The following is a 19,350-nucleotide window of genomic DNA, read 5'->3' on the forward strand; positions in this document are numbered from 1 at the left end:
ATCTATCAACATATGGCTGCTGGTAAAAACCTGACATGGAGACTCACATAAAGTGCGCACAAACACACAATACATGGCTGTGCTTTCTCAATTTAATATCTATATGAATGTTATATTGTTATTTTGTAATGCTCTTTCTACAACAGACATGCCTAATCTCCACTGAGCACAAGCTGCAAAGCAGTGAAGGATTGATCACATCGATACACATGTACAGTGTGTGTTCAGCATGTTTTATATGTTGAAAATACAGTATTTTCAAGTGGAAGCTAATACATTTTAAAACTGAAGCCAGGAAAATAAACAAGATATACACATTTTTTGTATTATTGAGAGAATATATTTATCCATCTATCCATCTTCAATACTCACTGTATTCAACGTTTAGAGACAGATGAACACACACACACACACACACACACACACACACACACACACACACACACACACACACACACACACACACACACACACACACACACACACACACACACACACACACACACACACACACACACACACACACACACACACACACATCTATGAGCAACTTTAACTTAACAATTAACCTGACAGGCAGACCGTGGATGAAAATCCACACAACCACAGGTAGAACATGCCTCCTCCTCACAAAAAGGCCCTTGGCTGGATTCAAACCAGGGTTTTCTGGCTGAGGTTCAGGAGCGTCACAAACCGTGTGCTGCCTCATTCTTAACTAAAATCGTTACTTCAACACTGATTTGTGTCTTTATGGGCAGGGAGGTAAAGGTTTGTGGTGGGGACAGTTGGTACTTACGTTTAGCGGCCAGCCTCAGACACTGGGTCTTAGTTTCCTGCAAAGAAAATATGAAGAAAAAACCTCAGCATGACCCAGGAGAGCGGGACTACTCGTTCACTAAGAGTAGCAAGCAAGTGAAAGTCCACTGTGTTCGACATAATGTACAGTATATATAACGTGAGCGTATTATTTACCCTCTCTGTGCTGCTAACAGCTTGAAGATAGATGTTATAGTTCTTTCTTGGAGCCAGCGGAGGATTCCAGAAGCCCTAGAGAACAGGAGGACAAATCAGGTCAGCTTTATGTGATACAAAACATAGAGCTTGTCAGGTAATAAACCCATCTTCAACTTAACTTAAGTTATGTTTGCAAGGAACATTTCTCAGTTGTCAGGCTCCTCTCTTGTAGAACCAGCTTCCAGTTTCAGTTCCATTATTCAGATTAAGTCGAAGATTTTCCTCTTTGATAAAGTGTTTAGTTCGGACAGATTCAGGTCACCCCGGACCATTCTCTAGTTAAGCTGCTTTACGTTTAGGGCACTGGAGAACCTTCTTTATTTCACTGAGCATTTTACCTCTTCTCATTTTCCATAAATCCCAATGCTGCCATTACATGTCACTAGCATTCTGTTTCTCTCTGGTGGATTATGCTCTCTCCTCTCTGCACCTTCCTGCAGGATCTCTGACGGTCACGCTGGACGATAGTGAATCTTATCTTCATCAAATATATTGAAGCGTTGTTGATTTATGTCTATGTCCTATATTTAGCCTCTCTTAACTATCCTCTAACCCTCAACTAGAACAGGAGAAAAGCTGCCACCTGAGTCTGGATATGCAGAGATTTCTTTTAGGTTACTTTTGCTTGTTCAGATGGAATTACTGGATTTTTCTGGGTAAAAGTGACATGAGACGGCTGTGTTGTGACTGGTGCTATATAAATGAAACTGCCTTGAATTGAAATAATCATTCAGAAAAATACTCTTCAAACGGATGAATTTGGATTATATATCCTTGCCAGGACTATAACCTTTCTATAGAAAATGAAACCACATACTTCATAATGTTATACATTACACCAAACCAATGTCTTGTGAATGTGTTGCACAGATTTCTGCTTTAGGTTTTGGGCTGAGCTCTTCACTGTTTCTACAACACTACTGACAAAAAGTGTTTGGATACAAACAGAAGCTTGCCTGATATGTCTTGTTGTCTCCCACAGTGAAGGGGAGAGGCTCGGGCAGGTTGCTGGGGGACAGCTGGGCAGCATAATAATACGGAGATCCACCGCTGGATGCACTGTGGTAGGAAACTGGGACCTGGGAGAGACGATTTATACATAATGAAGAGAATGTACTTTTAAATGCAGTTGACAAATGCAAAATATTCAGCTAAACAGAGGATTTTCAGCAAATAAAAGACTGCTTTAAACATAAAAAAAAATAAAAAATCTCCAGAGCCTAATGGTAGAAATGTACTGTAAAATTGGTTTGGGGGAATAAACTCCTTGATATGTTTGTTAGAAAACAAACGCACAAACAGAATATGTTATACAGCAATGAGTTGTTAAATATATGCGGAGCAGATTGATAATCACCTCGTAACAGTCAGAGGAAGCTTGACGACGAGTCCGCTGAGGATTCACTTCCTCCACCACAATCTGGTACGCACTGTCGAATAACAAGCACAGTCATCGCTTCTGTTTCTATCCTTTCACTAATGTAATCGCACAATGAAAACATTACTCAGGTCTAAATCCAAGCAGAGGCAGACTAGTTACTTCTATCATTGACTATCAGAAAATAAGTCTATATGATGAAGTGTACAAAAAAAAAAAAAGTACAATGACACAAATTAAGGTAAAATTGACAGCATAAATATGACAATTGCTTGAACTATAATGATGGAGTCTGGTGATAAAGTGAGAAAAAAAGTCATATTTTTCAATGATCCCTTGAACATGTGACAAATGTTTACTAGAACCCAGCGAAGTACCTTATAGGAGCTCCTTTAGCTTGTGCAGGTTTCAGCAGGACGGTGATGGTTGTTGCAGTTTCATTCAGAAAAGCTTCTGATCCATCGTATTCATCTATTGTTGGGGCTGAGGAGAGAGCGTGAGTCAGCGTCAGTGCAGCTGGATCATCTTTGAAACTAAATCAAATATAAACATCTATCCATCACAGAGAGACAGATATTCTTACAGATCCCTCCTTTCATCCATTCAGCTTTTTAAAGCACCAACTACTCAAGCGTGGCTCTTCTGGTTGAATTACGATCTGCGAGGCAACAGTGTTAACCACTGTCACACTGTGCCATCTAAGACTGAATAGCTATTAGAAATATTGACTACCTGAAATGTTAGTGGTGACGTTGAGTGTGGTTCCAGGACCAAACCCTTTAGAGGTAGACGCCCGTATAGACAGCTGGTACGTGACGCCAGGGTGGAGCTGGGAAAACACATGGTGGGTCGCATTTGAAGGCAGAGACACGGGCAGTCCCGGCCGCTGCAGAGGCACCGAGGGGTCAAATGAGCGCACGCCGCTGTAGCTGATCTGAAAAAGGAGACGAGAAACAAAAACAGAGCTTAGAATTTTTCTGAAGCAGCGTGTTGCTAATTTGGCTCTGAGAGTGGCGCCAGCAGCTGATAAAATGTACCTCATATTGGATGATGACTCCATTGGGCTCAGCTGGTTCCTTCCAGGAAAGACTTATTGTCTCTTCAGATGGAGTGGCTTTGAGAGACTGACTGGGAACTGGACCTGGCACTGTTAACATACAGGCAGACGTAATTGAACAATGATCATAAAACAAATAAATAGACACAGAAGAGAAGAGATACCACAGTTCAATATCGCTGTACTGAATTATTCAGGCTTGAAATCGCTGTGGACAAAAGGCCCGCACCATTATAGACATTTACTGTACATCAGATTGAAAAGACTAACATTTGAACAACACATTCTTGGGGGGGAAAAAAGTACTTTTCTATGATAAATGAATAATTAAACATAATGTGTTTTTGTATATCGCACCATCTTCGTCAGTTTGTATGACGGTCTCGTCGCTCTCCTTTCGCCCCTCTGGATTGGTCAGAATCATCTTGAGGCTCACGTTGGTGTAGGGGGGCAGACTCCCCACTAGGTGGCGTGGTGCTGAGAGGACAACAAATTGATAGATATCATTATAGATATTCAACAAATGGCAAACAAAAATGTGAATTTGGTTGGACATATAAGGAACTCTGATCTGCTGCTAAATATCTAATACGTCACGATTACAAGCCTAAAAGGTTATAGGAACCAGCTTGTCACCAGAAATATGCTGGTTTGATTTCCACTGCTGTCAATTTGCTGTCAAAAGCAACAAACAACAACAACAAAACCTTAAAATTATCTTTAAATGTGCCATTTGCTCCCTTAAAACGTAACATACGTCATTATCATCATCATCATCATCATCATCACCAAAAAAGATATGTAAAGATTTGTGTCTTTGAAATAAAATTTCAGTTCGATTGGTAATCAAACAGCAATTCAACTGTATAATAACAGTATAAGATACAGTATATAACAATATAAGAGGTGTAGGTTTACTAATAAGAAATATTAATAAAATATTAATAAAAATATTTCTCAGAATTCCTCAAATATGTCTTTTCCTACATGTCCACTGAAGTTAGAATTAAAGGACATCAACGCGACACCAGTATGTGTCGCAGCACAGACATCAACAACAACACTATATTGAGTGGTACCTTTCGGATCCATGTCCAAGCAGTCGGCTTTGCTGCGGTTGCTGGCAGTCATGTAATGGTAACAGATGGTGACGTTGAAAGTGTGACAGCGAGTGATGTTGTAGCCCAGCGACTCCCAGTCCACCGCTATCAAACGGGACCTGGTCTCTGCGATCTTCAGCCTCTTAGGAGTCCGCATGGGCTCTGCAGGGAGGAGAAGGAGCGAGAGAGGGTAAAACAATGGAGCATCTTTGACACATAACTCCCAGCCAAAACAATAAATAGTTGCTGAATCATGAGGTACACTGCTGACTTCTCATGAGATTACATGTTTGCAGGTATGAGAAATGATGCCTTGATCAATCGACACATGGGTGAACTTCAAAAAGGTCTTTATGAGGTTTTTAAGTACTGTACAGTCTGAGCATGAAGTAAATATACTTTGTGTTGCCAAAAATGACAAGAAGTGCTGAATCAGTATTTTTTTCTCTTTCCAGTATTAAAAAAGTGTGTTTTATAAACGCTTCACTTTGTGCTCTATGCTACCATTCGACCATTTGTCAAGCGCAATAACTTCTACAAGGCACATCTTTGGCTTCTATCTTTTATGTGTATTGAGACTGTTATTGTCGATATAATCTACTTTCCCTCCTCGCTGCCCAGAGCTTTAATTACCTTAACTGGCTCATTTAACTGGATCAATAGCCACCCCTCCGCCCGTCCCTACACACATATATATATATACACACACACACACACATTCACACAATCATAAAATCAAGACCTTCCTCTTGAGTCTGCTCATTTGAGTTCACTACATGTCAGTTGACATGAATGTTTACCCAATTCTACATCCCACCCAGTTAACAGGAAGGCTCACCATACCTGATACCTGATGGCATGCAGGAGCCGCCATGTTTTCCCTAAGAAAGCCATTAAACTGAGCAGCCAGCCACTAATTATTATCCGAGAGTTATTTCTTTTAGAACTACTTCTCGAACCAGAGAAGAACTCACTTGATCAAGAAAAATGTTTATTTTTTTTTTTTTTTACTCCGGAGGACGAAACAACTTCTATCACTCACACAGCAGTAAATACTTGATCGACCATCTGTCACATTTACACAGATAAACAGAGCTGCTATGCTACTTGCTCTTCTACATACTGTATTTCCGATATTGGCGCGGTAGCAATTAGGTCCCCGATTCAAATCCAGAGTGGGTTTGGGACTCTTTCTGAGTGGGGTTTGCATGTTCTCACTGTGCATGTGTGTATGTGGGATCAGCTCCGGGAACAGGAGTTGGATGAAGCTGGGTAGAAGATAAACAGCAGTGCTGAACAAAAGCCCTGAACAAAAATACTATCAGAGAGCTCAAACCAGCACTGAAACCAGCACTTGTTACTCTAAGTTAAAATGTTCTGATTCTCTGATATGTTGTGATGCAGAAAGTAAATCTACTACCGAAGCCAAAGTGCTTGTGGTGAGTAGACAATTTGAATGTGGCGGTGAGCTTGAAGGCCATCACCTGTCGTTAGTGAAATGACCAGAGAGCACCTCCCTCGTTAACCTGCCACCACCTCACTCCACTTAATCAAGTTAGAGTTGCCAGGTTCACGCTTTCTTTTTGAAGGTTAAATTTTTAGTTCGGTGTGAGTGAGTGAGTGAGTGAGTTGGGCCCAGGCAGACTCATTTTGTATGCAAATTACATGAACGATGTCTATGAATAAACATCTACTTTTTGAATGAAATTACATGTTTTAAATCTTATCAAACTGACTCCTCGGTCCAGATTAGTATGCATGATGTGTGACAAGCCGGCCCACGGCGAGTCACTGCTGTCGCTGCCCTTAAACCAGTGTTCACAACAACAGAAAATACACAAAGGAATGGGGAATTAATGGAATTAAAGACTGGATAAACTATGTGGTTGGAAATGCAAGGTTTTGTTGGTTTGCTTTGACATTAGGCTGCTTTTCAGTGGCTGTCTGGTTGGTCTTCTCTCTCAGACCTGGCAACCCTTCATTGCTTAGTCTGCCTGATCTTTTACCTTGGTGAGGTTTGTGTGGGTTTGAAAGAATCGTCCTGACCATCAAACATCAGCGGCCTCTCTGTGTTATACATGAATAAATAATACAGTATTGATAAATGGTTTCTTAGAGCTATGTTTCGTGTTAAAAAAAAAACAAATTCACTGTACACAAGCCGTCTTTAAAATAAGGATTTATCACTGTGAGATTTAATATTATTGCCAGTTGAATGCACAAAAACTGCAAAAAAAAAGAAGAAGGGTTTTATGCCTTGACTGACTTTGATATTGATTGCACACATTGGCTCCTGACACCTCACACTGAAGAGAAATCTATTATTGAGCAACAAGGACAAATTTAATTAAAAGTTTTGTTCATTGTCTCTTGTCAGAAGTTGACATCGCAGTGATAATCAGTCTATCACCTGTTGATAAGTTGACGCTCCCTCTTTTTTTCATCTTTGTTTTTCAAGTAACCTGCCTGCTTCTCTATGTCCTGCCGGGATTTTTTAATATAAACAGCTCAAGTTAAATACAGACCGCCAAGTCTCTCCCCAACCCTCGTCTCGGCCTGTGTTTTTCCCCGGGTCGTCTTCTCTCAGAGGAGACAACACAAGGACACAAACTTGTCGCTTCTTCTGACAACCCATTATCTGCCTGTCACTCACACACACACATGCACAGAAAGCAACAGGCACGAACACCGTCACACTGGGTTATTACCCCAGCACACACCACACACAGACACACACGCACCCACACCTATGCATCTCTATCCAGATTTAATCTGTCACAACCTAAAGCTGTGTGTGTGTGTGTGTGTGTGTGTGTGTGTGTGTGTGTGTGTGTGTGTGTGTGTGTGTGTGTGTGTGTGTGTGTGTGTGTGTGTGTGTGTGTGTGTGTGTGTGTGTGTGTGTGTGTGTGTGTGTCAGTTAAAGTCCCATAATAAGAATCCATCGTCAAGGGCAAACACAACTCATAACTCATAAACACCCACAACCAACCACTTGCACGCTCACACACGCACACACACACAGAGCTGTAAACAAAATACAGATGTGGGGGTTTGCTAAAATGTTTAGCTGTATAAATATCTCACTAATAAATTGACATATAGACAGTGAATGATGAAGAGTGGGTATAAAAAACTGAGAGAAGAAGGACAGTTGTGCAGGTAATTGTCTGCTGAGCAAATATCATTACCAGACTGTGTGTGTGTGTGTGTGTGTGTGTGTGTGTGTGTGTGTGTGTGTGTGTGTGTGTGTGTGTGTGTGTGTGTGTGTGTGTGTGTGTGTGTGTGTGTGTGTGTGTGTGTGTGTGTGTGTGTGTGTGTGTGTGTGTGTGTTAATGTCTGACAGGTCAGAGCATTTCATTTTTGCTGCAACCCGTTATTGGCTGGTTGACATTTCAATAGAGCAAAAGGGAGACCTGCAGCTTTCTCCACCTGTCTCTTCCTCACTTGTCTCCTTCGCTCCTTCCTTCCTTCCTTCCTTCCCCCTCCTCTCCCTCCCTCAAATCAATACCCATGATCCTCATCATAAACTGCACTATTAGGACGGACACACACTCACGCGTGTGCAAGCTGTTAGGGCGGTGTAATAAATTGTATTGATTTCAGGGTCTCTTGATGCCAACGCTGCTTCACAGTGTGATGGTCTTCAACGCAAAATTAAAGGAGAATATATGACATTGCTGCGTGTTACACGCAAACACATGCAATTATGTTTAGCCCACCTTCTCACTCTATCACATTCATTTCCAAATCGTACCCCGCACGAGGAAACACGACTAACATTAACCTGATATCACACAGTAGAATGTAAAGATTTATTGCATGGACGTCTCATCCTCAAACACTCAAACACTGACCACAATGTGACTTTGAAAACAAATTTATGTTTCCACAGCACACATGCACACGCGCACACGCACACACACTGTTTCCAAACCCAATTCCCCTTCTGACCCACAATGCATTGCTGCTTATCTGTCAATTTACTGTTGGTGGTGAAAGCAGGTGGAGGGCAAGTGACAATGGACAGAATATGGACAGATGGAAGGGAAGACAGAATGGAGAGTTAGGAAGAAAGAAAGAGAACAAGGGAGGGAGGAAGGAAGGAAGGAATGATGGAAGGGTTGAAAAAACTGAATAAAGACGAGTGTAAACACAAAGCAATGTGTGGAGAAATGAAACGGGGTCTGGAGGGAGTGAGGGACAGATAATGGGAGCAGAGAGGAGAAGGGGGAGAGAAAGATGAGAGAGGGCAGAGAGAGAGAGAGAGAGAGAGAGAGAGAGAGAGAGAGAGAGAGAGAGAGAGCGAGAGAGACGATAACTGGGTTGGACTGGGGCCAGAGTGGAGCGGGACCGGGTCCAGAGGCAAACCACAGAAGCTGCCTTGTCTCTTTCCCCTCCTCCGGTAGACAGACAAACGGCTGGATTCATGTTGGAACTAAAAGGCTTTGTCCTCCACAGATGGAGCTTTGAAAATAACAACAATACCAATAAACACCAACAATAACAACAAGGACCGAAAGCTTCATATCAGCAGAATCCAGAGGTTGGAATTAAAGAACGGGAAACAAAAGGAAATTAAACTAAATGAAATACAACTACGCTAAAGGCAAGCGAAAACCATGTCCCCCAACATGAAGCATGAGGAAGTGCCAATAAATATACAGTTATACAACATAGCAGAGCAGAAGAGAAGAAAGCTGGGGGAAAACGAGGGAAGAGAAGAGGAAAGGAGGAAAGCAGTGGCGGGGAGGACGACGGAAAAGGTTGACAGGAGATGCAGCTAAATCCAAGTTAATCTGTCCAATTAGTTCCCGGTAATCCTTCCACTGTCACGAGAAAGACAAATGAGCCTCCGACCATTTATTCCCTCTCCAATTCTAATTTCTCTCTGCATGTGTTTGTCTCGTTCAAGGCCAGATTTATGTACATGAAAGGTGCACATTTGGACTGTGCGATGTTTTCAATTTACAAGTTGAATCTGATTTGGCTGGTGAAGAGGCTAATTGTGAAAACAGCAACTAAAACATTTATAACCCCCCCCCCCACCCAAAAAAACACACATACAGTGCAAGGAGGGATGACAAGAAATCAAACTGTGCATTGTGTGTTATGATTACTGAGAAAGGCTCACAAGTAACATAAACAAATTAAAGCAAGGAATTAAAGCAGCATGGAATCAGTCATTGGACAAACTTGTGAGGATTTGAGGATTAAGTAACATTAAAACAATTTACAAAACTAAATTAACAGATTACTTATAAAAGCAACCCACTGCAAAGCATATGCGACTTATATAATAAAGCCGGTGGTGCTCTGTGATTATGAATACAAATCAAGTAATAGTCTCATAATGCTCTCACTGAGTGGTTCATTTATTCATGCTGTAAGGTGACAAAATATCCCAAAATTGTTTAATTTGACCAAACCAATCAAATTGCTGTGGGAGTTTGGGCTGTTGGTCAATTCATAAAGTTGTTTAATATAGATGTGATGGCAGCACAGCGGTACTGTGGTCAGCACACTTGTTAGGAGGTCCCTGCTTTGGTTAGGTTTGGTTTGGTTTGGTTTGGTTTGGTTTGGTTTGGGGAACTTTGTGTGACAAGTTTGCAAGTTGCAACGAGATTCTCCGTGGTTTACTGACTCTACATTTTCCTGGTGGCGTGAATTGGGTGAATTCCGAATGTTTTCGGCCAGGTTTTGTGTTTGCCCATAACTCTCAATTTCATTATTGTCATTGAAATTGTAACTATGTTACACACTAATGGATAATTTAAAGGTCCAATATTATGTAACATTTCTAATAATTTTTTCATGGTTCTATTACAGTAATAGGTGTCCCCATGGTCTGTGTATGTAGCCCCAGAAATGAAGAAAATCATCTCCCTCACTTGCTTGCTCCATCTTTTAGCAAATGTGTCTTCAATACAGACGAATCAGAGATTTTCCCTTCATGATGTCATGAGGGAAAATAACCCCTCCCTCTAGTAGTGGACCCTCCCATAGGTAGATGAGCGCCCTGCCCTCTAAAATTACAAGTGGGCACCATTTCTTGTCCTCGCAAAAGCTACTGGAAAGCAGACATAAAGTAGGCGAGGTCAGACACAGTTAGTTAGCATTTAAAGGTACAGACACCGAAACAGCCTGTTCTCAGTAGAGCTCACTAGAGGGACTTTTAGACTGGCTGAAATTCAGGACCAAGACTAGAATGTTGTTGGACCTCTGAAAACAATGTGAAATTGTAAAAAAAAACCAACCTGTGTAATACGTGATATGCAAAACTGAACCTCGACAATAAAGAACCAAAATGGTGACTAACTTAACACATGCTGAAAGAAACACACTCACTCACACAAAAGCACTTTAAAACTGACTCACACAGCACATCACCCTATCGGGCTATTTCAAGGTCCTGACCCTGTGTGTGTGTGTGTGTGTGTGTGTGTGTGTGTGTGTGTGTGTGTGTGTGTGTGTACTATCGCATACATAAAGTACATTTGATATATTGTGTGTGATTCCTCCGTCTGCGCTTGTGCGTTTGAAAATGTGTGTTTTGCGATCCCATTCTCCCACAAATCCAAGTGATGCTGAGTTTGTGCAACATACGAGAAATACTGTGACTCCCTTGAACTGTGCGTGCGCGCACACGCGTGTGCACGATCGCGTCTAACCTGCCATGACCGAGAGGTCTTGAGCAGAAAATTCAGGATTTGGATTAAAAGCTACTTCATCACTTTCCTCTGTTACACGCATGCGTACGCACACTCTTCACTTCAAGTTGATTATTTTTCACCCTTCAGACAAGAGCAATACATCACCACTGAGGAAAAAAAAAAATCCAGAAGAGTTGGAGAGGAGAAACAGAGGGAGCATGACAAAGAAAAAGAAAAGCAGAAACTGCAAAGGAAAACAAGAAAAGAGATGAAGAGGAGGAGATGAAATCCTTCCTGTTATCATATCAATTGCTCAGCAGGGTGTGTGATGTCTGCGCAGTATTTTATTAACTTTATTGGTTTTTAATTAAATATTGTTGCGTGTGGCGGCATGCTCTGGTTTTACGCCTAATTTTGTGCACACGTTTCCCTTTGTGAGCGTGCATGCACATCTTCATTATGTTGTATTACACTAAATCTTCAGCAAACTACAGGTGGTGGGATCAGACGAACCCAACCAAACAGAAAAGCCAAAGGAATAATTACCATTTAAATAACATTTCTACCCTGTGTCTGGGAGGCCCTTCGCTCTCACAACAAACAAACACAGCCCAACCAAGTCAAAGGGGGGCGTGCGTGTGCGTGTGTGTGCGTGCGTGTCTCCGATAGTGAATGACCTCAGTCACACAGAAAAACAGAAGGATGAACAGGTTGGACGATATCATGGTAATAAACAGAGTCAACAGAATACATAGAAGATAAAAAGAGTTTGATTCCTTCAGAAAGTCAACGTACAGTTGATTTATTTACTCAATTGACTGAACCCAATGCACTTTTAGCGTGATTCAAAACAAAGCCCCCCCCTCCCCCCCCCCCCCCCTCAACACCACCCCCACCGTCCCCAACCAATGGTGACACTGATATCAGCACATACTTTGGTTTTACCCACATGCACATAAAATCTGCATTTATCTTGTCTGTTCTTTCAGTCACAACAGGGCAGACACAAATGACAATGTTCAAAATCCAAATAATGCAATTTGTGATGTCTTCCATTAATTGAAGTATCTTTCAAAGAGATATGTTAGTAGTTTTCTTTTATAGTGGCAGTAATGCTCATTTTGAACTAACACCAATATTTCAGGCCGATTTAAACCAATGAGAAGGCTTGATGAAGTGTACCCTGAATGTTTGAGTGTGACATGGGGGAAAAAAACAAAAACTATAACTTTATTCTGAAATGAATGAAAAATGTCAATCAATATTTTGACAAACATTAAAGAAAAGAGAATGTGGATCAATGTACAGCAAAAGTAGTTTAAAGTGGTATTTTCAATAAAAACTGTATTAAAAAGCCAAAATGGGGGTCCATAGATTAAATAATGGGACATGTATTAGTGGTCTGGAAGCAGTTCAGTTTGTCTATCAATCATACTTAACACAGGTATAAGTAGGTATAAGTTACTGACTACAATATTCAGTCTCTTGCTTTTGTAGTTGTCCTGTACAACGGCTGGAAGGTGAAGTCACTGAGATCGAGAGCGACGGGAGAACCTGGGAGGTTTTGTTGCTCGTAGCCGGCAATATGGAAAGTTACACTTTAGGAAAGTCGAACATTCAATTTAGAGGCATTTAACTGACAAGCTGAGACGTCAGTCTCACATAATCAGCAGGAATATGACAATGCTGTTTTCTCGTACGACTGTTGAGTCAATATTGTTTAACTGTCACTTAAACGTGATATTCCATCCGTTCTTTGGGAACAATAGAACAAAGTGACTTTCATTTTTACTGTGATGATGTGGACTATTACAGAAGGAGTCTGTAGCGTGAAGCCAAAGCCAGTTTCATATAAGTGTTAATGATCTCACCAATCAGTAGATCTGTCATTATCTGTCTTGTTTGGGAAAACAAATATCGCCTGATCAGGTGGGATAAGTTCACCTTGTGGCAGTATTGGTAAATTGAACATCAAAGAAAATATAAAAAATTTGTGTGAAATGGTTTTGATTCATGATCATATGTCAAGAAAATCCCTCAGAGGATTATGAGAGATTACTACTTTTAATTGTTCCGACACTTCATACATTGTTATTTTTCAGTCAGCACACAGAAAAGATTTGGCCGTACAGAACGGGTTGATTTAATTCACATAACCTTATTTCCCTGCTTTGGGTTTGTTATCAGGCACATTATGTGGATTACAATGACTCAACGTCTTTAACGCAAATACGTTCCAGCTTGAATGAGGAGAAGCAGATTAATTTCCTCTTCCTGTCAAACAGGAAAACTGTTCAATGGACGAGTCGCCTGAACAAGTCTATGACTTCCTCTCTGTCAACACACAACACACACACACACACACACACACACACACACACACACACACACACACACACACACACACACACACACACACACACACACACACACACACACACACACACACACACACACACACAGGTTGGCAGACATCAGTCAGGCCCTGTGGTTATGAGTTTTCATTTCTCTTTCATTTTCATTCTCCAGTTTCATCATTCTCTCGCCTCTTGCTCTCCGTCGCCCCGCTCCCATTCTCTCTGCTCTCCTTCTTTTCCAGCCGTATTGTTTTTCATCATCTCTCCATCGCTCCCTTATTCTGTTTCTCATTCAAGCTCATTGCTTTTATTTCTGTCTCTTTCTCTCTCATATCAAGCCTCTCGCGCTTGCTCTGTCGCTCTCCCTCAGGCGAGCTGTGTTTATATTTCAGTCGTTTATTTCTACAAATGTCAGACAGTGTTTCTGCCCCCCGTCTATTGATCCACAGAGAGCGAAAGAGACGGGGAGAGAGAGGCTTGGAAAAGAGGGGAGAAAGGCAGCAACAAGGAACGAGGCAAAGAGAAAAGATGCAAGGGAAAAGAAATGGAAGATATGAAAGGAGGGAGTAGCGCAGAGAAAGCAAGGAGTGAGGTGAGGGTGGTAAAAAGGAGGATAAAAAGTGATGAAAGATGGGAGAGCCTCCAGTATTCAATTCCCTCTTTCCCTCAGATTGCTGAGCAACAACACTCTGACTCAGGCTCTCTTCTCCTTTCCATTCCAAAACTTACCTTCCTCCTGCCAGCTAAATGTACAAATATCACTCCAGCAACTAAAATACAGATACCCAGACAAGGAAACAGCAACAGTGGAGGGACAGATCAATAAATAATCAGTGAGGACCCAACTTAAGTCTGGTTTCTACATCTACTTGACAAATTGATTAGAGCTCGTTTTACGTGAACATTTGTCTGTCACGGAATGTATTGGAATGAGGAATCCATTCTGGAAACACAGTCGTCCCCCCCAAAAAAACACTTTGGTTTGAAAGCAATTACCATGCACTCATCCATCTATTCTGTGTTCTGCTTTATCCGGCTGACTGAAAGATCAGAACCGGGCACCTTCTCACTGTGAGCCTAACCACTGCACCACCGTGGAGCCCGAAAGAGACCACCACTCTCACTCTCGCGTGATGTCAAAGCCATGTTGAGGACTTTATTTGGAGTCTTACCTGCACATTTAGTCCGAGTAATGAGCGGCGGGCCGGGTTTGCCCGTCCCTCCCTCTCCGGGTCTCGTCAGCAGCACTCTGATCTCGTACTCGGTGTCCGGATCGAGGTGCCATAACTTGTAGTTGGGGGAGTTCACGGCGTGAGTCTCAGTCCAGCTGCCAGATGTCATACGGTACTCGACCTACAATGTCAAACACACGTCGCACTTAGAACCGCTGTCAAGATAGAATTTCAATCAAAGGGTCTGACACCAGATCGTAGCACAAGATGTCTGTTTGGCAGACCACCGGTGGAAACAGTTTGAAAAAATCCAAACAATATGAAGGAATAATCACTGAAAGCTCTGCTTAAACGACCTTTCACACTACTCCCAAATCTTTCACTTACTAAGCATCAACATTCCACAAGACAGCATCATTTCTTTGATTTATTAACTTTACACAGAGACAGACAAACTGTTGTTTCCCTGCTTTGCCTGCTCCCTGCTGGCTAACGATGAATATTCAGCATTGAGACACTGTGATGGAGTGGTCCTGAACTTTTGATCGAACTCTTGGCAAGAATGCAAAACACCATATTTCTTGCAAAGTGGAGCTTTCTCTTTGATATATGCCACTGTGAATCCATTTCCAGCCTATTTCCCTGGTTTCCTAACAGGATAATTGGTCTTTTAATGCCACTGGTTGAAAAAGAACTTTTATTAAACATATTTGTCATTTCCTCACTGCACTTTGACGCTTTCATGTACAATGTTATACTCTTGTTGCATGCATGTTCTTCCTGAAAAGACACCGGTATGTCACTGAGGACGTACCTCTTTGAGAATGATTGGTCCATCTCCAAATATGGAGTTGGCATTGAGCTGAATCAGCAGGTAGGTCGGGCCCACGCCGAGCAGCTGGGGTGGGGCAATGGGGTGCGGAGGCTCTGAGGAGAGAAAACAATGAACAGGATCATAAGAGATGGTTTCAAAGGGGTCTCACAAGACGAATAAAACACAACGGAACAAGGTCACGGCGGAACAGACTATTGTGTATGCAAAGTAACCCGAGTCGCTGTAATTGAGGGTGTCTCTGGAGCTGATGGGACATTTGTGAGGTCAAAAACATTGTAAACAAACCGGCGGTGAAACACGTCAACTCTTTGGCACCGATGGTTTTCGGTTTACTCAAGGTAACAGCAATAACCTTCGATGAACTGTGTCCGCACGGTGGTCAGCTCATTAGTTTAATATGCCGTCATGCCAGTGGTTGAAGAGAAGTGGCTGTCTTTAATTTTTTACAGAAACTGCCCTCATTTCTAGGTTTATTTTAGTCTTCGCTTTGCCACTAAAAATAATACAGCCATTAATTTAGAGTTTCTCTACAGATACTCAAGCACACTTCACATAAGAAAAGAAGCTTTACGTGCGGTCACTTTTATCAAACAGCGTCTGTAGCAGCGGTGTTTTTTTTCCAAGCATTAATACACTATACATCAAAAGCCTCGCACCTTCAAAACAAGTCACTGGGAGGCATTTTAACAGGAAGGCGCTTAAAAAAGTGTCAACCGTGACCGATACCTCGAGTCCTTCTAAGATGTGGAATATGGAAATGTACTCATACAATGATGGATTTTTTTATTTATACATGAGGATGTGACAGACGGAGCAAAAAAAAAAAAAAAAAAAAGAAGAAGAAGAAGAAGCCCACTCCCATTGCTCTCATATCCCGACCAGTCCCGTCAGAAGCAGAGCCCTTATTGTTTTAATAACTTCCCAATACAACCTTCATCTAGTCAGTTCATAATCATCCTCCATTAAGACCATCCTACCCGGTTTGAGGATCTTTTTAAGTAGCTAAGCTTCCCACATCTAGCCCCGCTCGGCCCTCCACTGTCCCGGCAACCACCCGCAGGCTCTGACTCAGGGAATTGATATTTACCCATCAGTCACCAATATCTCTGTGCAAATGTATTCTGCAGCGGGTGAGGAGGTCAGAGGCTGGAGGCCGAACTCTAACTACACTCTGCTCAACAGACCGCTGTGGGGATTTGCGCGCTTAGTCAGACATGAAAACCGAATTACACTGGCGCCTGATTAATGCAAGGAGCTGCACACTTAAAAGGTGGCTTTAGTTGTCGGCTTACTTTCTAAATGCAATTTATAGGAAATACCTATAGCAGTTTGTTCACATATCCTAACATTTACTCACTTTGACTGATAGTCCTCTTTTTTGTGCTTCTCTTTTTCTATTTCAGATTATTATTTTTTGACAAAGAGTGAGTGTGTGTGTGTGTGGGGGGGGGGGGGGGGGGTCTGGGTTTGAATCCTGGAAGATTCAGGAAAGGTTTCTGGTGCAAAACGTAGACAAATCTACTGTGGGTATTTAGTTACTTTCATTACCTAAGAATGACCAAAGACCTACTTGAATCAAACAAACTAAAACTAAAACAATGACTTGAGGCCCTGTGCATGCAAGTATAGAACAAGCAAACAGGGTCACTGCAGGTCAAGTCATATGCTTTCTTTCCGTTTTTTTTTTTCCCCCCTGATACATTCTGTGATAACGTCCAGATCTTAAACACAGTATTTAGCTTTCATTAGACACACACGCAAAAGGTCTGGAAATTCATTCCTGAATCACAGCCATGGTCTTCTCAGTGAATAAATTGTGTGTGTGTGTGTGTGTGTGTGTGTGTGTGTGTGTGTGTGTGTGTGTGTGTGTGTGTGTGTGTGTGTGTGTGTGTGTGTGTGTGTGTGTGTGTGTGTGTGTGTGTGTGTGTGTGTGTGATGGATGTGTGATGGGTCGGGGCCAGCCAGATCAGAGCTATCTGTCACACATTTGTGATTGACAGGCCGAAGGCACACACAGCCGTAAAACACGGCACATAAAAGATTCATCCACTTGACACGTACACAGGGATCAACGCATGAATTAATCACTCCACACACACACTTGCACCGTGATCTGTCTCACATACAGTAAATCATACAGATTTTATCTCTCCATGGCACATTTTCAAACACATTAGTAGGCAATATTCCTATCTGTTCAAGGATAGGAGAATGTTTCTTTCTGCAATCGAGCTTCAATAGGAACGTATCAAAGTAAGTAGAGTATTTTCTCAATTAAATGTCTGTCCTTACTGTGTATGTTGCTCCAATAATAGCGATATTTTGCATTATTCTCACTTGTGTGTGTGTGTGTGTGTGTGTGTGTGTGTGTGTGTGTGTGTGTGTGTGTGTGTGTGTGTGTGTGTGTGTGTGTGTGGAATATGGCTGTCAGAGAGGTGCATGCTGGGAAATGTCTTTTTAGCAACAGATGAAACAGCAAAGTTTGACAGCACATGTGCAACGCAGACATACACACACACACACACACACACACACACACACACACACACACACACACACACACACACACACACACACACACACACACACACACACACACACACACACACACACACACACACACACACACACACACACACACACACAAATAGAGAGGCAGATGGAGGAGAATCCAGATAATGAATGTTGAAGTGACTTCAGAAAACCAATAACGTCAACAACATGTCAGCTCACAAAGCCATCAAATAAATAAAGTAAACAACTTCACGATTAAAACACACATAAAGAATGAAAGACACAGAGATACATTTTTGTAGATGACCAAAATATTGGGTTTGTGCATTTTCAGCTTGCGTGTGACTTAAGAAAGTACTGAATATCAAAAAGATAAATAATAGGCATAGAAATGAAAGAGTAAGAAATGTAAGTGGGTCATTATGCGACTCCAGAGAAAAAAACATGAGCTGGAAGGGGTTCAGTCTTTAGATTTTATTCTCCTTTTAGTTTCTCCATCACTTGTCAGTTGTACAGTTGACCTAAAAAAATGTAACAAATCATCAGTGGTGTTATTGCGTTATTTTGTGGTGGGTTTGTTGTCACCATCTTTTTTATTATTAATCACATGTGTGAAACCTCTCATCATTTTTTTATTTATTTTTTTTTCCCATTTCTGGGACAAATGTAAATGATAATAACAAAACAAATCAGCTCTGGGAGGACTTCAAATGTGGGTGTCAATCCTGACCTAACACATCGAGATGATTAATTTGTTTTTAGTGTCATTCATTTGATTCACTGGCAAAAAAAAAGCTCCCGAGGCACTCAGAGATTGTCTTCATTCAAGTTTGAAAAACAAACATCATGCCAGTGACACAAAGCCCAACTTAAGGAGGGAGGAGGAGATTTCAGTAGCGACTGTTCCCCATGAGGCATGCTCTGCTTTGTTGTCCATTGTCAGCAACCTTGTCAATAAAGTTTAGCTTTTGCGAACCGCTGCTGACATCACTGGAGAACTCACTGGAGGACATCTGACCTCCAGACGAGTCTGTGTGTGTGTGTGTGTGTGTGTGTGTGTGTGTGTGTGTGTGTGTGTGTGTGTGTGTGTGTTTTATCTGGTTGCATCAATGGCCAACAGTGTAGTAGGTTTTCTATTGCTCCCCAACGCCTGAAGCTCCACCTGTCAGTACTACTTAAGTGTGTGTGTGTGTGTGCGTGCATGTGTGTGTGTGTAAACTAAGTTATGAGTTAAAAAGGAAGCAAAGGACAATTTAGTGGTGGACAGTCATCC

The 19,350-nt window shown here is 41.8% G+C and overlaps 1 protein-coding gene across 2 annotated transcripts in view; it reads right to left on the reverse strand.

The window, feature by feature from the left end:
• The window catches only part of ptprk (protein tyrosine phosphatase receptor type K), a 114,831-nt gene that overhangs the window by 27,419 nt on the left and 68,062 nt on the right, over positions 1-19,350 (reverse strand). For both annotated transcript variants that reach the window (XM_080490350.1, XM_080490351.1), the window contains exons 9-19: positions 15,543-15,655; positions 14,729-14,909; positions 4,529-4,711; positions 3,807-3,926; positions 3,430-3,539; positions 3,125-3,326; positions 2,770-2,875; positions 2,372-2,444; positions 1,971-2,093; positions 973-1,047; positions 797-833 (exon numbers count right to left, since the gene is read on the reverse strand). In XM_080490350.1, the coding sequence (XP_080346476.1) occupies positions 797-833; positions 973-1,047; positions 1,971-2,093; positions 2,372-2,444; positions 2,770-2,875; positions 3,125-3,326; positions 3,430-3,539; positions 3,807-3,926; positions 4,529-4,711; positions 14,729-14,909; positions 15,543-15,655 (1,323 nt within the window). The remainder of the gene's footprint in view (positions 1-796; positions 834-972; positions 1,048-1,970; positions 2,094-2,371; positions 2,445-2,769; positions 2,876-3,124; positions 3,327-3,429; positions 3,540-3,806; positions 3,927-4,528; positions 4,712-14,728; positions 14,910-15,542; positions 15,656-19,350) is intronic.

This window comes from Lipophrys pholis, assembly GCF_963383615.2.
Source record: "Lipophrys pholis genome assembly, chromosome: 21".
NCBI classification, from domain to species: domain Eukaryota; kingdom Metazoa; phylum Chordata; class Actinopteri; order Blenniiformes; family Blenniidae; genus Lipophrys; species Lipophrys pholis.